This window comes from Cyprinus carpio, chromosome A20 (assembly GCF_018340385.1).
Source record: "Cyprinus carpio isolate SPL01 chromosome A20, ASM1834038v1, whole genome shotgun sequence".
In the NCBI taxonomy this organism is placed as follows: Eukaryota; Metazoa; Chordata; class Actinopteri; order Cypriniformes; family Cyprinidae; genus Cyprinus; species Cyprinus carpio.
Genome location: NC_056591.1, coordinates 18,353,147 through 18,375,870, shown reverse-complemented (window position 1 = coordinate 18,375,870; position 22,724 = coordinate 18,353,147). Strand labels below are relative to the sequence as shown.

Sequence of the window (22,724 nt, the reverse complement as noted above, 5' to 3'; positions counted from 1 at the left end):
TAAAGAAAAATCTGCTGACCCTGATCCTTTTCTCATAAAGTCTAAAAGCTGACAAGCAAACTTAAGTGATTTATGCTTTTGTGTGTGTGTGTGTGTGTGAAGTCCAGAGAAACTAGATTTTATGCTTTGTTTTTACTGATAACTTTGCTTATATAAGATGCTCTTAACGTTTTATAATGTATTTTATTGGCTTATGATAAGTGTTTATTTGTTTATTAATGTGTAATAGTTTTATATATATATATATAGATATATATATATATATATATGCTTATATATATATATATATATATTTTATATATATATATATATATATATATATGCTATGTGAGATTTGTTTTTTATATGATGACCCCATGAAATGTAAGCCTATTAATATACATGGTCTGTCAATATGCACAGGACCCCCTCTCGACCCCGAAAGAGCTGTGGTCCAATCAGAACGCAGCGTCTTAATGCGGCGAGTCAGTTTGAGGTGTTTGCTGTCTTGCGCCTGGTGAAGAGAACTCAACAGTGGGTCAGAGTTTGTAAAGGCGAAAGTTTGCTGAGAAACTTCTGAGAGTCAGCAAGACGCGTGCGCACAAAAACAAACTCAGAGCATCCTCGCGCAAGCGACGGTCAGGAGAAATCTGACTCTGAATCTTTTCTTTATATTTTTGTCTCCCTAACGCCATCCAATAGTGCCCGTGTTGACATTTCGAACTAATGTCTTGTCAATTTCCCTCACCTCGTCGCTGACTTTTTTGTCGAGGTTATTGTTTGCCGAGGAGCAGTTGGAAATCTCAAGATGGACTTCAGACCTTCGCCGTTTTTTCTTGGACTGATATTAGTTCTTAACGGTTTGTCAGCAACCCAGGATACAAATGAAGTAATCCCTGAGGGAGCGTCCACCTTGGCGTTTGTGTTTGATGTCACCGGCTCCATGTACGATGATTTAGTGCAAGTGATTGAAGGAGCATCGAAGATTTTGGAAACATCCCTCAGCAGACCTCAGAGACCACTATACAACTTCGCCTTGGTGCCTTTTCATGACCCAGGTACATAAAAACAACGCAAAAAAAAATGTCATTCTTCTTAATGAACTATGTCTAGTTCCTACGCAAATCTGTTTTATTAAGTTTGGCATTAAAACATGATTCTTTCTTTCTTACACAAAGTTCTTCTCCTTCTTCATAGCATTCTTTGGGCAAATAGGAAATGTTTTATTTGTTAAGGATATATTCCATTAGAGAACCTTTAAATAAAACTCATATACTTTGTTTTTCAGCCTAAACACCAAACCTGATCAATTTACTTGATAAGCTAAATTGCATTATATATTAAGATATTAAATTGCATAGGCTAAATATTTCGGAGTGCTTGTTTATATTTTTTCTTGATTTAAGCATAAATCTGATGCAGTTTAGTTTGGTTTATTCTTAAAACAAGAAAAAAACAAAGCAAAAGAAAACATTCATTTTGAATTTCAGATTTCAGAAAAATGAACTATAGCTATATTCTCTTATTATTTATATACAACTTTTCTTTTTGAGAAAATGTATCTTGCTTACAGATGTAGCTCCTCTTAAAGAGGGACTTGTTGCATGTCAGAAACATGACAAATCTGTTAGTTTGCTGAGAGCTGCTTCATGCTGAAGTGTCTCACACCTACAGGAGGTATCAGTGCATTGTTTGTAGTGCCCAGATGTTCTGTGTTGAATCCACTGTCATTATCATTCCGTCTATCCAGGCGGAACACGCTTGGAAGCATTTGAATGCCTGGTAGTGCAGCCTTTTTCCAAGGAACGTATTTTACTGACTGTACACAACAGTTAGGGTACTCTAAATACCTTTAATAATTAGATATTAAAGGGCTGAGAGTCAATATGTTGCATGCACATACAGTAAATTTTGATTTGTCTAAAGTATACCAGATATATATCCCTGAATAATGATATGAGTCCCTGAATAATGGATGACAAACTCACTTTTTTTGGGCATAACTCAAACTCCGAACATGGTGGAGTTTTGGCTTTGTAATTAGTTCAAGTACAAAGGCAAGTTCACTTCTCTAATCTAAAAAAGCCGAAACAAGATAATGGCATATAAATGATAAAATTGCAGGGTAAACAACATCTAGTGGTAGAAAGGATGAAAAGCTATGTATCTAGACTCTTTAAACGCCTTCCAAGAGTGTGTATGAGAGAGGGAGAGAGAGAGTCTCAAAAGAAAGTATTGTCTCAAGAGATGTTAAGCCTCCCCCTTCTTCGTTCCCAACCTGAAGTGTCCAAACGCAGCATGCCAAATACATTTTCCATCCACTCCTTGGGGTGCTCAGGAATTTCTTTCAAGATGCACGCTGTATCTGGTTATTGCTTCAGAATGCGCTGTCCACTGTAACTAAACTGAAAGATTTTCAACACAAAAGAAGACTCTTAGGGAGGGAGAGGGAGAGCAAGATTGCCTGTTCCTTCACAAAATCCGTAAATCAGTATTCCAGATGTGTGCAATCATGTACTGAAATCAGGCTGTCGCCTATTTGTTTGCATTATTGTAGATCATTTTATGAAGCCTTGCAGATGGAAGATGCAGCCAAAGGAGTGGAATATGCATTATTTAGATAACACATAAAATGAGCAGCTTGTTTGTCAAGAAACTGTCAATCTGTAAGTGCCTTTTTGGATAGTGTTCATGTGTTTCATCGCATCAATAAAAAAACAACCCAGATTTTAAACCATTTAGAATTTTTTTTTTTTTCATTTAGATCATTTAACATATTTGGCTTCAGATTCAACCACAATTCCTGAGGAATTTCAGTAGCAAATTAATATCTAACTAACCATCAATTATTTGCAGTGGTTCAGAATAGTAAGGAAAATGCCTTTTGAGTTTTCCTACTTTTTTTTTTTTTTTTGATTACCCATCTAACCCAAGAAAACAGATAAAAATGGCTAGCAGAGTTCTTTTAGGAGGTTCGGTTTGGTTCATTCAGACTGTACTCAAGTATTGGTATAAACACATGCAAAGAGATTAAAAGCTTAATTCTCCAGTAACTCTTCGACTGTGACCTGGAAGGGGAAATAGAAAGTCCTTGGCACTGAATAAGGGTTAATAGTAAGTGGAGACTTCAATGAGTTTCCGATGTCCAGAGATCTTTTAAAGAGCAGTTTGCCCATTGAGCAGTGTGTGGCCACAGGCTCCCTGTGCTACTGCTTTCCTAAGACTCCAGTGATGTACCCACACAAACATGCATGCATACTCAAATACACACACATAGGCCTGTAAATATGACCCCCTGTAATCCAGTTCCTGAACTTGTGTGTGTTTAAATGCGTGTGATTTGGGGCCTAGAAGCAGTGACTAAGCACTAAGCACTGACTCAGTTAGTAAACCATACTTCTCACACACTTACTCCACACCTTTCAAGGTTTTTGCTCTTTATTAGTACTATTTATATCATATATATATATATATATATATATATATGCATGCTTTGAATCTGTCTAAATATTGGCTTCTGGACAGGCTTTAAGGAGCTGGAGAATCACAGAGAAGATCAGCAATATTTATTCAGTTCATTCTTGTCATCCTAAAACTGTCAGGAAAGGCTGTGACAAATTATATAAACTTCAGACAGAGAATAAGCAGAATTGGTATTCTTAAGGGACCATTACTACTCTGGCTAAATTTTCCAGGTTCCTAAAAATCCTGATGATAGCAGCTGGATGGATATGAATATCAGTCAGCTTTCTCTTCCAAAGCTAATATTTCCCTTTGTCTCTATGTAGTCAATGAAAAAAAGTTCCCTTATTTTTGTATGAGATTTTGCTCACTCTTTCTACATCCCGTCATAGTTTCAAATAGCTGAACCTAGCAGAAAGTTTGACAGCCTGCTTTGTGAATGAAAATTGACATGCTTACAGCTTGTTAATGGCTTTGGAGCTATAATCACCTTAACATTTTTAAGGAGTATTTTATCTTTCTTCACTCTGATTGATCGCATCTGCTCCCTATAGTTAGACCTTTTACCAAAGCTTTCAAAATGGCATACGAGGAACGTTGATGCGTTCAGGGCTTTTAACATTTTCATAGCTCATTCCTTAACTAAACAGCTCTTTGACCCTTTTGGTGCTTGTCCCCAGAAGATAAATTCATCTCTGAATACCCATAGATTACAAGAGGATTGGAGTGAACATGGCCCGTAATGATGCCATTAGGTAGGAATTTGTGACTGTGGGTGGGGTGGGTTTCAGAGTACGGTGGAGTATGGTGTAATTCTTCTGTTTCATCTCTTTAATGATGAGGAGAGAATAACATGACACTCTTTAATTTGAGGACAGTGCATGCGTTAAATCCAATGCCTAAGGTGTTACACAAAGAGCCATTTTCCAAAAAGTGCTACTGTACCCAGTAGTTACTGTAAGCACTTAAAACGATTCAAATAACCTTATATTTATATGGGGACTTAAGACATATATCAACAGTTTTTTGTTTGTTTTTTTACATGAAAAATTTTATTAATTTATTGGCAAGGATGCATTAAATTTATCAAAAGTGACAGCAAAGAAAAACAATTACATTAAAAAATAAAAATAAATGCTATTCTTTTGAAATTTTATAAATCAAAAAATGTATCATAGTTTCCACAAAAAAATTTTAAGCAACACAACTGTTTTCAACAGATAATAATAGGAGATGTTTCTTGAGCACCAAATCAGCTTAATAGAATGATTTCTGAATGTGACACTGAAGACTGGAGTAATGGCTGCTGACAATTCAGTTTTGCCATACAGTAATTCATTTTTTATCATTAATTTTTTTCTTTATTTTATCAAATAAATGCAGGCTTTTAAATATTTGAATGGCAGTAAACTACAAGTATTATGAACAATTTGCTGCAGTTCTTGGGATTCTAGCTAGATTATTATCACATATTTGGCCACTTGCAGTTTCTGAGCTGTAGGACTTGTTTTGATTGGACACAGAGAGATTCTGTGACCTTTTGTGACTGGTGCAGGCCAAAGGTCGAAGTCTGCTGGGAAGTTGAACTTGAGATGAGTTCAGAATGAAAGATGAAAGGACAATAGAACTTTTTTGGTCTGTATATGATTTTCAGATGTTTGAAAGAGAAACATGGATACCATTAGAGCGTAATTGCATTAGTAGCTGCTACAAGTCAGTTGCAGGCCAAATAATTGCTTATGCTTTTTTATTAAAATACTTTGATTTCAAACATTCTTTTGTATTCTTTAAATATGACTAAGGCAAAACTCAATATATAAAAGCACATAATATACAAAATGAAATTATGGCTGAACTTTGGTCTCTTATATATAAGGCTTGCTTAATTATGGCAAAATAGCCATTTTTCTCAGTTCTAATGTTGTTGGGGTTACTGAGTTTTGGCTTTTTAGGGCATCATACTTTCCAGGTATGTTTTTCATTTTAATTTGAGATGCTCAAATACATAAAAAATTATCTAAATATGAGAAGGGGTCTGTTGTGCTGCAGAATTAGATCTTTACCAATTGTTTTGTAAATTTAAAAATGGATCTTCGAGATGATACATGGGGCAACTTTTTTGAGCAATGTTGCTTGGGCACTTTCCCATTGAGATTAGGCAACAGATTTCTATCTGGATATTTTAGATCTGTCGTGGGTCCTGTGTCTAACCTTGTTGCCCATTAATGGCAACGTTTCGCAGCAACATTGCTCATGAATCATCACCTTTAAGCTTTTAAGGACAGACAGAAAACACATCACTTTAGGCACACGACCATTTTACTAAAAAGCAAACTGAAACTAAAATGTTATTCATTGCACTACTACTGCTAGCTCACGTTGAGTTGTTTTTTAAATGTGTCACAGTGCATGAAAGAAATAACAGATACGCGTGATATAATTTGGCCAGCTAATAGGCAGTTATAGGCAATTATAACAGTCGGCAATATCATCTAATAGGCAGTCATTGCTGTAGTTTTAACATTATTATGAGGACATATAAGATCACAAATTCTACGATTCATTTTAAAAGTAAATCTTAAATGTCTTCAAGAGTGATCATGATATAAAATCGTCATATCGCCCACCCCTACGTCCAAATCAGTCAAGTTGTGTAATGTGACTGTCGGAAAAGGCAGTTTACTGCAGGACATGCTTTATATTAAAAAGACTTATTAAAAGGGCATTAACTGCGAAAGAGCCTGTTCCTCAGGCGCGTTCTGTGTGCACGTTCTGACACGGAGATAAACACGTACGAACAAAGTATACTTGGGGTTTCAGGTGCGCGCATAAGCGGTCAAATATACACAAAAAATATGTCAAAAAATGTCTGTCTTGGCAAATATTTACAGAAAGACAGTCAGTTATGTCTTAAACAGGGTGCGATTTTTGAGCAAATCGGGGGGGATGTTTTTAAAAAAAAATAAAATAAAAATTCCCCCCCTTGAAAATATATCACCGATCACAGTGGTGCTGTTAATATATAGATTATTTTGGGCAGCTGTTACAGAAACATTTTTACAATAAATATTCTGATTTGACCTTGAGGTTAGCTTCATATTTGACCACTATTTATTATAATACTTGGTAACAATGACACTAATAGTTCTTATTTCTGTCACGTATGCAAAATCGTGAGTTAATGATATTTTGAATAGAATGACAGAAACCTGTACATATTCAATCATGTTTGCTTCCATATATTTTTATATACACAACATACAAACTTTTACTCCAAATGTGCATACATCATTTATTCACATGTTTACCTCAAATTTCTTTAAATAGAATAGAACCATAATTTCTTAATGACTCGCAGAAAGACTATTTTTTTCTGATCCATCAGCAATATTGCGTGATCATAATCCCCACATTACGGTGATTGTAAACTTCTGCGTTATGTCTCATAATGAGTTTTGAGCAAAAACATTGTGTACTGTCTTTACAGGGACATAAAAGGACAGGGACATACTAACTTTCTAGTTTTAAATGAACATAAACAATTGGGAAAGAAATTGGATGCATGTCAGTAGCCGTGCATCTTTCTTAAAGAGCCTAATAAACCTACTGCTGTCATTAATGTTGATCAAACAACAAAAGACAAAGAAAATCACTCACTGCTCTTTGACTGAATCACTTTATAAGAATCAATGTATATTTAATTTATACAGTGATGCAGGGTTTTAATGTTTGACTCAGGTTTTAAGACCATTTTGACAACTGATTGTTTAATGTAATACTGTGTTTTTTTAAAAATGTACAAAAAGGTAAGTCATCATAGGCTTGTTCCAGTCTGGATGTTCTCGATAGTGTATCTCAAAATTGGGAAGATTGGTATTCAGATCGTGGATCATGTTTTTTTTTTTTTTTTTTTTTTTTTTTTTGGGGGGGATATAAGATCATGATATGATATTTTGGGTGGATCACCTACCCCTGTCTTGAAGGTCCAAACTGGAAGATCTGCTGTACACACAGTAAAGTTTAATTGAATCCTGAGATCTGGAAAGAAGTATCAAGGCAATATTAACATTACATCAACATGAAACATCTAATTGCTTTTACCTGGGACCCACCAGTAGAGGACAGATGTTTTAAGGGAATTTTCTGACAGTTCTGGGACATCATATAAAAATTATGTACAAACAAATTTGCACATGCAGGGATTAGTGTATTTCTCTGTCAAAAGCAGTCAGATGTTAAAGCATTTCTCAAAATACACTATACTCTAAGGAGGTAATTACTCAGCACTGTTTATTATAAAAATTTGACTCTGCTACATTATTTAGATGATAGGACAGGCTGTTTTGATCATATGTGAACAATTATGTTTTTCATTCAGAACTTTCTTCAGTTTTTGGCTCTGATTGGACAAACACATTTGGTCTGCATAAATGAAGCCTGTTTGTGCCAATCCTGTTTAAGTGACGTGGTTTTGGATGATGTGAGTTTATATTTATCTATATTTATCAGCTCGTTTAAGTGCTGTTCCGAAATGATTAATTTTCGAAATGACATTTGAGTTACTTTTAGCATACTTGAGGACATTGGTGATTTCATGTCCTGATCTGGATAGGATTAGGATCTGTTATTGTGGTTGACCTACATATTGCCAAGGCCTATATTGCATTGGCTAAAACATTTTTAAACTTTAAATTATGTTGTGCTATGCTATATCCAGTTTGCCACTATGCTTTAGTCCTTGTACAGTACATATGCAAAATCATCATTGCCTGGTCTTTATTTGAGAAAATATGATTCCCAGTTTGCACAGACTTACTGTACCAGAATTATTGAGTGTGTGGTGGGTTACAGTATTTGCTTTAATTTTATTCATTTCTTTATTTTAGAAAATGTAATCAATATTTTTTTTTTGATTATTGTAGTAAATATGTAAAATAAATTTTGCAGCAGTTATGCTTGTCTCATTTACTATCCTTAAATGAAATAATGTAACATCATATGTATTAGCTTTATGTCAGCCACTCCACTCTCAAAGATATCAATATCAGCATCATCACTGGACATCAAAAACCTATAAAAGTTGACCACGTAATATGCGAGTATCTGTTGCTTTGATGTATGCATCACATAACCTAATGAAATAAACCAAGTCCTGTATATATATATATATATATATATATATATATATATATATATATATATATATATATATATATATATATATATATACATACATACATACAGTATATGATAGAATTATGCAATTAAGGGTTAAAATATTTTAATTGAATAGTTGTTTTTACATTCATTCAAATGTCTCTTTTTTCATAGAAAAGCGTTTAGAAATATTAGGAGGAGCAAGAGATTTCTTCTAAATGATTTTCACCTTTTCACAGATTTGATTAGCTTTCATGCCTTTTTCATCTCTCCCCTGCTCTTGACCCCTGATTTGCATTCCTTTCTGGGTTTGTCTATTCCTGTCTTTCTACATCCCTCTCTTTATCCCCATTTTTATTTTTTTATTTTTGTCTCCCGGGGAGTCACTGTCTTACTGCTGAAACATTTCCTGAGCGGCTGAAAAAACGTCAGTCAGCCCCCAGCTGGTGTGCCAGCATCTGCTGTGTCTGTGGTTTGATCTCTGGTCTGATTTTTGGCTTTACAGAGCAAACGATGGAGACCTTCTGACCTTCGGTTCAAGCTTTTCTTTAGAGGCCAGCCTGCTAAAAGTTTTTTGGTGTGAGCATGAAAGAAGTGTGAGGAAATGGATGGTTAGACTGGCTAGATGGTTAGACTCTCTGCCTGGGTTTGTGGTTTTGAGTGAGTGGAACATGTGTGGTCGATGATTCAGTCAATGGTGTTGGGTCTTTGTCTATAGGATATCTGACACAAATAAACAAATCTACTCTAAATCAGACCAACATTTGTTGTGTACTGATTGAGTTTGTGTACTTTACATCTTATAAAGTGGTTCAGGATTGGATTGTTTGACTATTGGACACATGTGACTAATGACTGATGCTTTGCCCCAATATACAGTTGGTTTCCACTAAATGGCTTTGCTTGAGTTACCATAAACAAATCCTCAAAGCTCATACTGTACCAAAACTTGATAAACTCTTTGCTGTAAAACCGATGGTATATGTTGCTAAATGGGACTCCTTTCTTTGTTATATTCATCCTATTCAGTCTAATGCAACCAAGACACTGAAGCTGTTCAAAGCTCTCATATTTTTAACAAAACCTTGTGTAGCTATATTATACAGATAGATATACAGATTGTTACTTTGGTCACATTTGTAAACCTGCAGCATTTTGAATCATACAGTTTGGCTCAATGAGAAAAATGTCATGAGAAAGTTATGGACTTGCAACCAGTGACTTGGCATGGCTTGAAAACAAATGTGACCCGTGCTGGCAAAATGTCTCAGAATGAGCAAATGTTCAAAAATTAATTTTCACATTCTACATTAAAATGATATATAACTTGTTGGAATCGGACAAAAAATGACTTAGTTACAGCCGTTTGAAAGCGATAGAGTCAGCAAAATCAATTTTCAGAAAATAATAATTACTATATTATTAATCACAGTATAGCAGTTTTTTTTATTTTATATTTGCTATTAAAAAAAGATACAAAGATGCAAGTAAACTGTAGTTTAATCAAGAGTAGCAAATGATTCCGACTTCTACCAATGTTTAATTAACATTGAGAGAGATCAATATTGTGACCTACTGTAATACATGGAGCTAATATAATGTTACACATCAGATTTTTTCCCAACCATTAACTCAACGTTCATGTAAGACATAACAGATTATGTTTGTGTGAATCTCGCCAAGACATATTTCCCAGTAATGTACTTTATGGGGAGATTGCATGCTCTTAGAGAGGCGTGTCTTATGCACGTGCTTAGCAAATGTCAGTCAGCATGATAGTTTAGTTTTCATCAGCATGGGTTTGAAAATCATATTTTACTGGTTCAGACTCATGTCATACAGAATTCTCTTTGAATATTCATATATTCAGTAGCTGAGATGAGTTGACTTATAGTTTGTAAGGTATTACTCAAGAGAGCATCAAGTAAGAAATTTCATTTTAACTGTTTTGAACAAGTTCAAGATCCAAATGTTTATATTTATCCCATTTTTTGCATATGATGACAAAATTGTCTGAAAAAATTTTCTTATCTTTTCTAAATATGGGATGTTAAATCAAATCTTCAGTAAAGTCAAATAAGATGCTTTTAGACAGTCATACAAGTTTTTGTAAAAAGCCTTTTATTCTCACCAAGGCTACTTTTATTTGATTAAATTTTAAATAAATTTTTACATTTATTTTTTTTAAATGTTATTTATTCCTGTGATGGTAAAGCTGAATTTTTAGCAGCCATTACTCCAGACTTCAGTGTCACATGATCCTTCAGAAATCATTTTAATAAGCTGATTTTGTGCTCAAGAAACACTACCCCCGTTATAGTTGGATGATGACTGATTACAGGTCTTTTTGGGGGAATAATAACTTCCATAAGAGTTATTTATTATTCAGTGCAAACCATTTAATTTTTGTACACCCTTCAGTTCCGATTATTTAAAGTTTTTTTTGTTGTGCTGGTGGCAGCTGAAGTCACATACTGAGGGAAACACCTTGACCCGTTTAGATTGTTTTATTGGGGTGCTGTCACATCACCAGTCATACAATGGTTTCATCCAACAAGGACCCTTCTCCAGAGGGCTCCTAATGGAAACTCTGAGTTTCACTTAGCAAAAGAAATATACCCAAGGCCAAACCAATCATGCTACTGACCTTAATTAGAAACAGATTAGATTTAGACCCCTTAGCCAAGTTAAACCCTTGCCTTCTGATGACATCAGCAAACTTGTTTTATATCATTAACATACCTACTCAGAAGAGAATCCTTACAAAGTGTATGTTAATGATATAAAACAAGTAAATAAACAATAATCTGTATGCGCACCAATGATCACACATCAGTTATATTCTACATTAATGTGACAAGTTGGAGTGTTGCTTGATAAATTAAATGGAAAGTTTTTCCTCGACTTGTTTGGGACACATCCTGCTTTTCTTTTCATCTCACTCCATGTTTCTCTGTCACATTTATGGCACAGTGAGTGTGGAGATTTGTGATTCTGCCCTGAACACTGGTTCTGTCGATGTGGAGGCAGACATGGCTCATATTGAATTGTGCTTTTTCATCAGTCATCTTTTTTCTTCTTTTCTTACAAAGGCTTACTGTTTTGGTAGTTTCCTGGCAAGATGCTGAAGCAATTTAAATGATTATCCTGCATCAGTGAAATATTTCTTTTCCTAGAGGAGTCTGTGAAACATACGTTTTTGCTGTCAGCGGATGTTTTAATAACTTGAATTACTGTTATTTCCTCCACATGTTTAACAGTTCATGATGTTAATTCTGTTAGTAATTTGGTGTATTCATTGTAATATTTGGTCATTTTTAAACTTGATTACTATACCTACAATTTTATAAACATGGTCATCAAATGTCCATCTTGGATCTACTAGCGGAAGGATACATAAAAGGAGGAAGAATCCGTTGTAGCTTTTGCTGGAAATTTCCACTTAAAGACTTCCATATGAACATTTAAGTGTGCTTTCACACTTGGTTTGATTGCCTGGTCTGAACCTGAGATAAATTGCTTCCCCTGCCTCCTGACCCTTCTGAAATGCATTCATTTTTTATTTGTGTCTGAACCGCGGTTCGTTTGTGCCATCAAGCCAGCAGCTGTTTACCTCAATGCTTACGACAACACAGGATAAGGCAGCAAAATGCATAGCATTGCTCTCTTCACTTTTCTATTTATGTTTTTGAACCGTTGACTTTGTTTCCAAAGTTTCAGTACATAACAGCACTTACGTCTGTCTTACGAATGTCCTGCAGATGCTCTAAAGAAGGCTGAAGGCAAACAGAAATGAGATATACAGCTTTCTCTTTGCAGCGTGTCAGTCACGCTCGTCAGGAAAGTGAGGGAATCACACACACAAACACACTTTTTTTTTCAAATAATACATCATTAATAGCAGTTCAGTTCCATGATTTGGTACGATTGCATTCAAATCAGCGGCAAACTGTACCGGAGTTCACAGGTGCGCACTCGAGTTCGGAAGTCAGTGTTCACATCGTCCAAATGTACTGAACTCTGATGTCATTCAAACCCGGCTGTGCACCAAAAGTGCTAGTGTTAAAGCACCCTAAAACATATTGAAAAAATGAGGATGATATGATCTCATAAAAGTGCCACAGCAATGAAACAGTAATGTCTACTATCTACAGTGGCATAATAGTATTGTCATTGTGGTCAGCGCTATGTAATAAATACACCATGTTTATCCCTGGAGCATAAACAGCATCTGATGCTCTTAATCATTCATTTGCATAGTACATAGTGAGTTCAATTCAGAACCTCCTGATTGCTGGAATAAAAGTGATGAAAACAAATGTTCAGGGATGTTAATATGATTACTTCCACATCTATATAAACTCTTTGGTTTTTGGCAGGATAGATGTGGCGGAGGGTTAGTAACTTAACTTCCACAGTGGTTTCCCAGGCCCCATCCATCTCTTTTTAAGATCGTTCCTTAATTCTTCATTTAGATGGACAAGCTGAAGTGATTTGGAAGGGGAGGTAGGGAGCATAGAAATAGCATTTCTAGGAGCGTTAGTTTAATAACCTCTATTCTTGAGACTTTACATTGAGAAGGAAATTCTAAAATTGAAATTTCTGGAGCTTACAATGTTTTAATAGTACAGTGAGATTTTTCCTAAACTGCTCATGGAAAATGTGAATCCAAATTGTATGTCCCCTTGAATGGTTTAAAATACCTAGTGTTTTAAAAGATCTGTCGTCATTATTCTGTGCTAACTACAAGCATATTTTTATCTTCATTAGAAAACTATAAGGTTTTCTAATTTTATGCACCAAAATCATAAATTCATCACTTGTCTTTCTTTCTCCTAAATGTCTTCAAAATTGATGGTCATTTTTTTCTCCTTTAGTTGTTCTAATGCAACTGGCATTTAAGAGCCCTCACAGCACTTCACCATTTCCCTCCTTTTTTTAATGTTTCCATGTGCTCTTTGCCCCAGCTTCCCTTAACTGTGATGCCACTTTTAGGTCAAAGGACAGGTAAAAAAGACCAGTTTCCAGGCTTCTAAGATAGAACCCCTTAATCAAGAGAAATGTCTTAGCACTTTGTAAACTTTTCCATTCATGAAAGTATTCGCTTGAAAGACAGTTCAGCATTCAAAGCAGTCAAAATTACTATCCTGTTTAACACAGCTTTGATCAGCTAAATGTTCTTTTTCCGCACTTCAAGGGTTTCCTATAGTGTCAAAATATCAGCGCTCTGAAACTATGTCTCTTGAGGGAGATTTTTGAGTTCTGTGAGCATTTGTTAATACAGTGTTTTCAAGAAGTTATGTTAGACCATAAAGTTTTTCTTTGTTCACATAAACTGAAAGCAAATCATAGAAAATCAGTTATACATTTTTATTTTCTGAAGATGATAATATATGCAAAAACAAAATACACTGTAACGACACTTTAGATATAGGGAATGCATCAAAACGATCTTAAAGTCTCTCTTGCACAGCCCCTATAATTTTTGTTGTCAAGAAATCTGTATGTTTTGGATGCTACTGCTCTTCCTGACTTCTTCAACATAAAATGCTTTTGAATTGGTTCAAAGAGGATGTATTTGCTTAGTGGTTTGGAATAAGCTTTCCTTTTATAGGCTTGTTGTTTGAAGATCTCCCTGCTATTAACAAATAATCTAGATAATGTGACTTTTTTGTTTTTGTTAAATCTTTGTCTGATTGCATTGTGTATGAATGGAGTGTGGGATTTGTAACGTTTGGTACAATCTGTGCGTTGCCTGTGTCAGTGTGCACGGCCAATGGCATCATGTGCCATTTCTGAAGCCATGCTGTCTCTGCTTTCCAGCTTTCTTTCTTTGTGAAAGGTTTGATGAGTTGTAAAACTGTTATGCATATTCTTTTTTTCCAAGGAAGCATAGAAGATAACTATAGCATGGCTAACTATAGTTATCTTGTACATGATGCCATTGGCCGTGCACACTGACACAGGCAACGACAACACAATGACCTCACACCAGACTCTCTCATCACTGACAGAAGAGCATACCTGAGTAATAAGGTCTTTCCTATTATGAAGGAGACCAGCTGATGGGAACATAATGAAAACAGGTTGTTTTTTTTAGAACAGAGCCACTTCCAGTTAAACCCAGCAGGTTTACCTACCACAGCATTCTATGCTAATTAATTCAATACTTGGGCTGCTCAATTAAACCAATTCAAATTTAACTCCTTATATTGCCTTGTCTGATTTAAAAAAAATAGTCTGTATGTGCCTTATTCTGTCTCTGTAGCTCATAATATAGGCACAGTATACACAAACTTGAATGTAATACAATGAAAATTTCAAAGTGTTCTCAGTCTTTTTGCTATTTGTAAACTTTCTAGGGCTCAGAAAACCTCCTGGCACTAAACAGGAATCTCCCTAGTTCATCTGTGACCCTTGATCCTAGACATCCGCCACTGGCTGCCAGCATAAATATTTGGCATCTGAGTGGACAAAACAGAAACCGTTTTAATCTTTCGATCTACGAGGTCATTTGACCGTATTTCAACAGCTTATTTTTGTCTCTAATGGCATTTGTTTTTTTCTGCAGAGATTGGACCCATTACAATAACAACAGATCCAAAGAAGTTCCAGGATGAGCTGCGGGAGCTTTACGTCCAGGTGAGTTCATGTGCATTATGTTTGGGTTTGTTGACATATTTGACCACAGGTCTGTTTGAATCCATATTCAGTACAAAAATGAGCTCAGAGTCTTAACAGACAGACAATAGTCTCTCTGCTGTTCAACAATAGTCACTCTGCTGTTAACTCAAAAGTTATATATTTCCTATGAAAAAAGGAGTATTGCGCCTATGGGATAGGATCTTTGGCTTGTATTACAGTGTGTCTGGAAAGTATGATGATTTGAATGAGCACCTTTGTGATTTGAAAGCAATGCACTTTGGGTATCCAGGTCATGTAGAGTAGGGGTCCAGCGTCCAGCTGCCTTTATATGCTATCGGATATTTTCTATTTCCCACTTATGAAGTCATGATTATGAAGCAATCAAGTGCTTTTTTTGTTGGAAAGAATAAATGTAGCATCCCATTGGTTGACAGCCATAATATTCACCATGCTAGATAGTCAACTGAAGTTTCTGGAATTTAGTTCAAATATATGTTTATTTCACTATTTATAAAACATATAACATGTTATGCTTCAAAAAAGTGATGCAGTTGTTGTGGAAAAAAACACTTCAAAAGCAACAACACAAACAGAATCAGTCCCAGCTGAAAAAACTGTCCCTTCCCCCATGTTTAAAGATTATGGCCCACCCAACTCGGAAACTTAGGTATTAAAATTAACTCAGTTTCCCATTAGTAAATATGACTTAAGAGGCTGTTCACATTGAATTTCTGATTAGGAGGTGCGAAGGCAGCATCCAACAAAACATCATTCACTGATGGTATGTGAAGGCAGCATCCCTCTCAGCATCTGTCCCAGCTGTTTGGGCCAAAGCAGGGGAAATGCAGACACACTGATTAAGTGCAATTCTGAATTGGCACAAGAATAGTTTATTTATTTTTGGTCTCTGAGGCAGAAGTTCAAGCAGAGCAAGATATATTGAGTTCATTGTAAGTTTGTGTTTGACTTGAAAGGGATAAATTATTAAAATCACTGTTTGCTGGTAATGTCTTTTTCAGTGTTCAGAGAACAACCTGCCACTGTAAATGAACTAGAATAGTACATTCTGAGTAAATTCATACTGTCCTACAATCTTTCCACTGTTTGATGTTTGGTTTGCTATCCACTGTTGTTTGTGTGTTTGTGTAAAGAACAGAGAATCAAAGATCACCTGCAACCAAAAATAAAATACAAAAAACTCTTTGCCCTCCATGTGAGAAGAGACAAAAATAACCTATACCACACATACACAGAAGAGACAAACAAAACAATAAGCAAAAAATAAAAAAACGTCCACGAATATTAGAAAACGGTTTACTTTTATCCATGTCGGTTTGAAGGAAGGCACATATCTAACAGAACTCTTAGAAGTAATCCACTTGCATCCAAGATTGTGCTCCATGTTTCATTCCAAGGTCAACATCAGCTGAAGGCATGACTGACTCCCATGGCAAGCTTTACAGCATGCCATACATTTCTACTTTCATGATTAGGCCAAATCTACTGACCAGCCCTTTTCCAGCTTCTTGCAGTTAAGTTAAATATCTGCCTTTAAGGAATCTGGATGTTCAATTGACAGAACATTGATATTTGTGCTCATATTTATTTCAATTTATCTTGATTTATTTGTGTAGCAATTAAAAAAAAAAAATTCCAAAGCAGCTGAACAGAAAAGAGGAGATAAATGAAGATAAATGGAAAAGCAAAGAAAAATAGCCTGGCAGTGAGCAAGCCAGGGGTAAGAGGAAGTGCTGTATTTAAAACAGTTGAGCATGGTGCTAACAAAATCAAGGTCTTGGGTTCGATCACCAGGGAATGACAAAAATATAAACTGACAAATTATATACCGGCTGTATGATGGGCATATGATGGGATATGTAGTTACCGTGGAATAAAGTGTTGTTAGAGATTTTGCTATCGTGTATTCCATAGTATGCAAATATATCTGCATAACAGTACTGCTTAAAAGTTATATATGCCTTTGAGTGATAGAGTAACATGCATGAATCAGAAAATAAAGAGTGGGTTGCTTTTGATAGAGTTATAAAGTGCAATAAGCAGTAAAAAAAGTCTCAATGCTGTGCTCACGCTGACTGACACACATACGAAGCACACACTCAGAAAGCGTCTGTCTCAGACAGCATGTGATCGCGTATTGGGATGTGCATGATGTTTAAGAAACTTATTAAGAGCAATTAGCAGTGAAAAAGAACTCAATCCACTGTTCACGCTTACTGACACACAGCCAAAACACATGCACTGAAACCCTGAAAGCAATGAAATTGCAGTTGGTCTTAAAGGGACAGCAGTCTAATTTACCTGCTGCTGTCTGTCATTATTAATGTTAATCACTCACTGCACTTGACCAAATCACTTTTGGATCTTTAATAAGAATCAGTTCATGTTTGATTGATACAATGAAGACTATACAGTGTTTTATTTATATACTTTTTTCAATTTCTGTAATATTTCTTGCAACATGTTAAATAAACCTAGCCTACTGTAGCTGAATAAATTAAAAGTTTATTTCATATTTATTTGTTCAATTGTGTTTGTAATTTGCTTCTTTTTCTTATTTTATTACAAAAATAAAATAAAAATAGCAATATCAAGATATATGTTGATATGGTGAAATAAACTTTCTCACACCATAAAATAAGATTTTGGTCATATCGCCCACCCCTACCTTGAATGTAATGTAAGTTGCTTTGGATCAACGTGTCTGCCAAAATTTATGAATGTAAAGAGTGCCAGTGAAAAAGTAACAGTAAAGACATTTATAACGTCACAAAATATTTATATAAATTTCTATTCATCAAAGAATCCTGAAAAACAGTGATATGTAATCATAATAAGAAATGTTTCTTGAGCACAAAATCAGCATATTTTAAACATATCTGAAAGATCATGTGACACTGAAGACTGGAGTAATGGCTGCTGAAAATTCAACTTTGCTGTCACAGTAATAAATTACGTTTTAAAATATATTAAGGATAAACAGTTGTTCTAAATTGTAATAGCCTTACTGAGCATTAGAAACTTCTTTCAAAAGCATTCAAATAGTTCACCTTCCCTAAACTTTTGAACGGTAGTGTATACTAAAATCAAGCATTGCGTCTCCTAGCATTAGAGAAAAGAAATAAAACAATAGCCAGCTGTCTGTCTGTTTTCCACTTAAGTGAACATTGATTTAATGACAAATAATGTTTTTTTTTCTTCCAGGGAGGGGGAGATTGTCCAGAGATGAGTATTGGAGCCATCAAAATTGCCCTTGAAATCTCCCTACCAGGGTCCTACATTTACGTCTTTACAGATGCCAGATCAAAAGACTACAAGTTGACCCACGACGTTCTTCAGCTCATTCAGCAGAAGCAGTCACAGGTAATCAAAATCATTCACTCTATTTCCAGCTACAATTTAGTAGCATTAATAAAAGTTCCACCATGTTTGCTCTGTAAATGATGCCTTGCATACAATGCTAGCTGAACATTTTTATATTGCAGCACTTTGTTCTTTATTTGTAAGTCACTTTGGATAAAAACATCTGCTAAATGAATTAATTTAATGTGATGTGAATTCATCTGGAGATTTAGAATCTTGTACAGAATACCACTAATGATCAGATTTTATGTGCGTGGGCAGGTGGTTTTTGTGTTGACTGGTGACTGTAATGAACCGATCGCATATTGGCTATAAGGTGTATGAGGAGATCGCCTCAACCAGCTCAGGACAGGTCTTCCATCTGGACAAGAAACAAGTCAATGAGGTAAGACTACTGGGGGCTATTATTTTGACGTAACCAAAGAATATTAATTTGCTCTTTCTTTATGTTTTAGACAGTAACACGATGCTGTTGTATACTGTATGTCCAAGGAATAATAATGAAATCTCGTCATATCCTAACTTGGTTACCAGCCCAGATTTTAATCCACCTGACTACATCACCCCATGTACTGTATGATGACAGAGTGAACAAATTAATTGAAAGATTAGAAAAGACGATGGAGATTCTTGAGGTGCAGTGATGCAGTATGCTCTAGGGTAAAGGCTTTACTTCATTTAAGCATGGTAACGATTCTAAATAAGTCCAGGATTCTGTTTTATAGATCTCTGAAAACCTAGGATTTAGAAGAGTTTGCTCTTTTTCAATGTTCTAAGAAATTCCTATCAATCTTCATATGCGGTCAAGCTGTCCCAAACACTAAATTCTAAATTAAATCTAAAGATGGATCAAGCTACAAGCTGCTGAACATGACGTGGATCTGACACACATTGTATTTTCTCACAACTCTTTACCTTTTCTGACCTACTTCAGGTCTTAAAGTCTCTAATAATGTGCTGACGAGTTGCGTATATAAATGCGTATTTGCTTAATGCTAACGACAGCCAAACGAGAGAAACTATGTATAATGTTTGCCTTTCTACATTTAATTCCTTTGTTTTAACCATTCTATCTGATTATTAGACAGAACTTTATCTGTATTAGACGAGAAACTGTTAACGACGACAGTGAACAAGAGGGACAAATGTGAGCTGTGTTGCTCAGGCGCTGCCTTTTCTCAGTTGCCATCAAAATAAAAAATAGTCCCGAACAACATCGACCAAGCAGAAAAAAACTATCAATTATAACGGCCTTGGCCGACCCTAAGATATAACTATGACTTTGTGTGCTCATAGTTTCTTTTGTGCTTTAATATGAAAAGATATAAAGCTTCCGCCACTGTATTTGTGCATGCAATTAAAGCGCATGTGCTACAAGCACAGTATAACGGCTGACAGGACAGGAAAATAATTGTTTACTGACAAATGGGTGACCACCACTCTCATTCTGACTGCAGTTCACTGTTGTTCTATGAAGCTAAACCCCTGTACCTTGTCCGTGCTTCTTTGACTAGCGCCCGGGTGTTGTTTTCAGACCTCCCATTGTTTCTATGTTCGGTGTTCTATGTTCCGTTTTCTGTGTGGTGACCCTACCAAATAATCAAAACAGCATTATATATCCATTCAGTTATTTTGATGGACTCTACTCTTTTTTATCTTTTCATTGCAGGTGTGTTGAAATGGTATAGAGGAGGCAGTGCAGTCCTCTAAGGTTCACTTGCTCTCAACTGATCATCAAAATGGGCTCACAAAAACACCTGGCAGATTCCCTTTGACCCTAGCCTGAAGGAAGTGACTGTTGCTTTAAGTGGCCCTGCACCAATAATTGAGATCCGAAATTCTCAGGGGGTAAGGAGAACACGTCTTTGTCAATCTGTAATCTGATTACAGTATCCCAGAACAAACACATAGTGTAGAAACCTGATGAAGAAACTGAAGCATTTACTTCTTGTGCTTCTAGGAAAACTTATCGGGATTAAGGATGGTCTGTCTGAGCTTCTTCACATCCCTAACTCTGCCAAAGTCCTCAACCTCAAAAGACCCAGCGCCAGGAATGTGGACCATAAAGGTGATATAAACTAGTATATTGTACATGAAGATGCACATACACATTTCACAGGGCTTTTGTGTCAGTGTAGATGATTAACTGTAACTGATGGTTTTCCAGAAAGGTTAAGTTATTTCTTTAAGTCTGTTTTATCTCTTCAGAATAAGGCCAGATCGCAGAGTGATGGATAGGTTCTCAAGGCAAGGTTTCAAGGTGTGTGGTGAAGTCATTTATGTTGTTGCTCCACTTTCATGTCATGGAAATCTGAGGTTTAGGTCTTTGATTACCCCGCTGTGTGGAGGGTTGCTTCAGGGTATTACATACCAGTCCCAGTGGACCAGTTGTGAAAGGATAGGATAAAATTTTTGCCTGATTGATTTGTGTGCCCTGTAGCTCATGTGCTGCTCAAACTGCTGTATGGCTCTCTTTGAGTTTGGAGAGTTTGATGATTTATGTGCAGAGGAAATATAAAGAGACAACATGTCATGTTACATTTGGACTGAAGATGAGATCGTCGTCTGGCATGATGCATGCAGAATCCACCCTATATCTGTCAGTTTTTTTTCTTCTTTCTCGGCCCAAAAACTCTTCTCCTCCCTCCCTTCAATAGTAATGTGAATCTTAGTATGTGTGCATGGGCATTGTTGCTTTTGTTAAAATCTGAAATAGCTTATTGATAAAAAAAAGTCTGTCCCATGACATGATTTTAACTATGCTTCAGATAGAATGGATATGAAGGAGTGTTACAATTTTTGTATTATTTACATTTTCAAAAGTTTGGGGTTGTTGTAACATTTTTTTATGTTTTGGTGAACATTTTTTTATGTCCTATGTTTTTTTTACACACTCACCCAAGGCTGCATTTATTGTAATTAAAAATACAGTAAAAAACTGTAATGTTGTGTGGACTATTATAATTTTTTACTTTTTTTATTTTAAAATGTCATGTATTCTTTGTGATGGCAAAGCTAATTATTAGCAGCACATTACTCTAGTTTTCTCTACAGAAAATTCCTAATGAGCTGATTTCAATGCTGCTCAAATCAGTGTAGAAAACAGTTGTTGTTGACTTAATTATTTGAAATAGAATTGATGTAACATTATAAGGTCTTTATTGTAACTCTAGACACAATTAATGCCTCCTTGGTGAATAAAAAGTAATTTCTTTAAAAAAAATGATATCCCAAACTATAGTGTATATCTGTTATAAAAATTTGAAGCTACAAAGGGAGGTGCAGGCATCTCATTGTTGGGATATGAAACACACAGAAAAAGAATATTTTTATATGAACAGTAACTAAAAGTTAAGAAGTAAAAGTTAAAGATATATAAGAAATATTTGAAATCATTACCTCAAAAAGTCAATCTGATTAATGCATTGCTATGTTCAGAGTAGGTTACACTTGTCATCTGAGTTTGAAGTTTTTTATACTTTGGCTATGTAAATTTTTTTTTGTTGCATGTACTGTACAGAGCATAGAAAACAATGGCAAAAGTTCCTTAATCCCCTAACGCTCCATTGTCCGTATCTTCTCCAATTATGTACAAACCCAATTCCAAAAAAAGTAGGGACACTGTACAAATTGTGAATAAAAAACAGAATGCAATGATGTGGCAATTTTCAAATTCAATATTTTATCAGAATACAAACATAGATGACATTGTGTTTTGTAACTAAGAAAAATGTATATTTTAAGGGAAAAGAAATAAGTTGATCTTAAAATTTCATGGCATCAACACATCTCAAAAAAGTTGGTTACAAGGCCATGTTTACCACTGTGTGGACATCCCCTTTCTTTTTATAACAGCCTGGAAACTGCTGGGGACTGAGGAGAACAAGCTGCTCAAGTTAGGAATAGGAATGTTGTCCCATTCTTGTCCTAATACAGGCTTCTAGTTGCTCAACTGTCTTAAGTCTTCTTTGTCGATCTTCCTCTTTATGATGCGCCGAATGTTTCTATGGGTAAAATATCTGGACTGCAGGCTGGCCATTTCAGTACCCGGATCCTTTCTACGCAGCCATGATGTTGTAATTGATGCAGTATGTGGTTCT

The 22,724-nt window shown here is 35.6% G+C and overlaps 1 protein-coding gene across 1 annotated transcript in view; it reads left to right on the top strand.

Moving 5' to 3' along the window:
• Positions 1-400: 400 nt before the first annotated feature.
• The window catches only part of LOC109047598 (hemicentin-1-like), an 89,379-nt gene continuing 67,055 nt past the window's right edge, over positions 401-22,724 (top strand). Inside the window, exons 1-3 of the mRNA XM_042777949.1 lie at positions 401-1,037; positions 15,170-15,240; positions 18,466-18,624. Coding sequence (XP_042633883.1) covers positions 788-1,037; positions 15,170-15,240; positions 18,466-18,624 — 480 coding nt within the window. The 5' untranslated portion in view covers positions 401-787. The remainder of the gene's footprint in view (positions 1,038-15,169; positions 15,241-18,465; positions 18,625-22,724) is intronic.